General features: G+C 48.4%; 1 protein-coding gene across 1 annotated transcript; it reads right to left on the reverse strand.

The window, feature by feature from the left end:
- LOC109820140 (protein QUIRKY-like) lies at positions 701–1,593 on the reverse strand. The gene is given in 2 exon segments (XM_020386235.1): positions 701–940; positions 943–1,593. Coding segments are annotated over 2 exon segments (675 nt in total). The 5' UTR covers positions 1,511–1,593; the 3' UTR covers positions 701–833.

A 2,743-nucleotide genomic window follows, 5' to 3' on the forward strand; every position in this document is an offset into this window, starting at 1 on the left:
ATAGTTACGAACATCCAAACAAGCCCTTACTAAAAGTATCTATTTGGTAAATTTAACAATCTCCGTAAGTCATAAGCAGTTGTTGATTGCATAACAGAACCACCAACTGAAAAGACTAGTAACATCTTTTGGTTGTTGGCCAGGATTATGAAGCTGCGTGCAGTTTGTTCAAGATGATATTAGTGTTTAGAAGATTATAAACCAAATGCTTCTCTCTGGTGGGTTTATTATTGTTATCTTTTTTTTCCTTTTCCTTTTTTTTTGGTGGGGGTTCGTATGAAATTAATGTTCTAGCTTGTTAACCACATTTGGTGGTAAATTTATGGTAGATTCATCTGGATCGTCTTTGCAGTATTTATCTCATAGAGATATTTTAGTATTTTGAAATCTCGAAATGGAGCATAATATCCCCTTGCATTCAAGTTGTGCAGTTTATGCTCCAGAATCAACTCATAAGTTTTATTATTTTCAGGCTTGTAAATTTTGAAGTGATTCTTTCAGATTGTAGCGTGAATTGGACAAAATACTGTGGGGGTCATCAATTTATCTCATTGCTACATCTGCTTAATGGAAATTTGCCTACTACTGAAGAATAAATTCAAAGGTAAAAGATGATTAATTTTTACCTATGCGCAATCTACAGAGTTGTGCTATCATCATAAAGAAATTTCAAAAGCAAAACAAGAATTTAGACTTCATTTATAATGATACAATTTCCATTAACCATCTTCCATTTATTCGAATGAATTTATCTCATTTCTCCAATTTCTATAAAATCTTATTACTAATTCAGTCCTATATATACTCCGAATCATAAACCCAAACTCAAATCTCTACAGCAATCTATCTGACAAACTCGGCAGCCTCCTGAAAAAGTTCAGATTCGCCGACGGCATCGGATCTCTGAACATCGGGTGCCGGAGAAAATAAAAGCCGAGAGGAGCAAGCAAACCCCGATGAAGAGCCTCGTCGCCCTCGGATCCCTCCAGCTCACCAACGCCTGCACCCTCTCCCCCTGCGCCGCGAAATCCCCCATCACTGTCTGCACTCTTCCCGCGAGTATCCTCAGCCGGTCGTACCTCGCCCTTATAACCTCGTGAGGCTTCATGCTCGGGAGAGAGTCAAACTCCTCGTCGAGCTCATCTGGGTCCACCGTGTCGGCCTGTGACAGTCTCATGTCCATCCCCGACGGTGCCCTTGGCCGGAACCGGTAGTACCACGCGCCGATCAAGAAGACATACAATGATGCCGTGGGCACCACAAGCTCCGGGTACCAAACCAAGACTAGGTACAATACATGGACTAAGACTGTCGTGACCGGATTCCGCCACCGACGGATATCACCGAGCCAGCGGGCAAGGCCGACCGCCCAAGCTAGCACACCCATGATTCGGAACCAATTCGCTTTGCTCCGACGCATGCTCCACGTGTGTGAGTCTGCATCGAGCATGTATCGGACTACCTCCGGCCCCAGCGGTGGCTCTGACCGTGCCAGCCATCCGGCCACCATTTTGATCGCAGCGCAACGCAGAATCTCCTGCTGAGCGACACCTATCGGCCGGAGGTAATGCAATCCATCGGGCCAGCAATCGGCTGAGAGAAATATATCGCGACAACACGTGTCGTAAAATGCCGGGCACAACTGATAGACAATCTTAACCGCCAAAACCTGGATCATCTCCATCTCTGACCGCCAGTCCGGCGAGAAGAACCAAAGGGGTACATTTCGTATAGACCCGATGGCCCTGGCGCGAGACGAGAGAACCCGGATCCGGGACTTTTCCTATCCGATAATCTGAGCACGGTCTTTCTTCCGCAGCCTATGTCGGGCGAACGATGCGCCATTGTCAAACACCCGATGGTCAGCACGGCACGGATCGTAACAACATGCCAACGTGAACGCTCCGCTCGTTTCTCCCACTTCGGATCACAAAGTTGTCAGATGATCGTCCTCGTCCGAACACTTCTTGCCGTACTTGCCACGCACGGTACGCTCTGTGCGACCCCTTGCCCACCTTTAGTCTTCAATCGGCAAAAGCCCCCACACCACCCGCTAATACCGAGCTTCGAGAACTTCCGAACTGGGGGTGTTCCATAGTTTTCGCGCTGCGCACTGGAAATCGCTGCAAACAAACACATGCGCCGCCCCTCGTCAGCAAACCAGGCGGATACCCAGACCTCCAACATCAACCTCAGACCCTAAACTAACTACCGATAACTAGGGGGGCCCCCAAACCACCGCCTCCGGGCCGCCGTTCTAATGACACCATTTTGAAGTTACATCTGCCTCTCTCATCCAAGCGCGCTGGTACATAAACGGCGTTGACCGGCACCAGCACGCAGAAACCGGCAGGTTGCGTTCCTCATTCGAATCCGGTCCTCGACCAAAAGAATCAGCCTCAATCGTCTCGAGAAACGGTTCGGAAGACGCAAGAACATCAAAATCCTCAAACGATGATTAAAACGTCGAGTTGCTGCTGGTCACCGCCGCTCTCCTCGTCCTCGACGACTGAAACCCTAACTGAATTTTAACACGTATATCCACGGGAGCCCCTGGCGGCATTGCCGGAATGTGCAGGTCCTGCGCCTCGATGATAGATGCTCGGAGATACCATAACTTCGGCGATTGGTACACTTTTGATCGAGTGTAACTAACGTACGGCGCATCTGAGTTTATTGATTCGGGGAACGAATCGTCGGATTGCGTACCAAACCAGACTGCCACCATTAAATCGCCGATGAC

The sequence above is a fragment of the Asparagus officinalis genome, chromosome 8, assembly GCF_001876935.1.
Source record: "Asparagus officinalis chromosome 8, Aspof.V1, whole genome shotgun sequence".
Lineage (NCBI taxonomy): Eukaryota > Viridiplantae > Streptophyta > Magnoliopsida > Asparagales > Asparagaceae > Asparagus > Asparagus officinalis.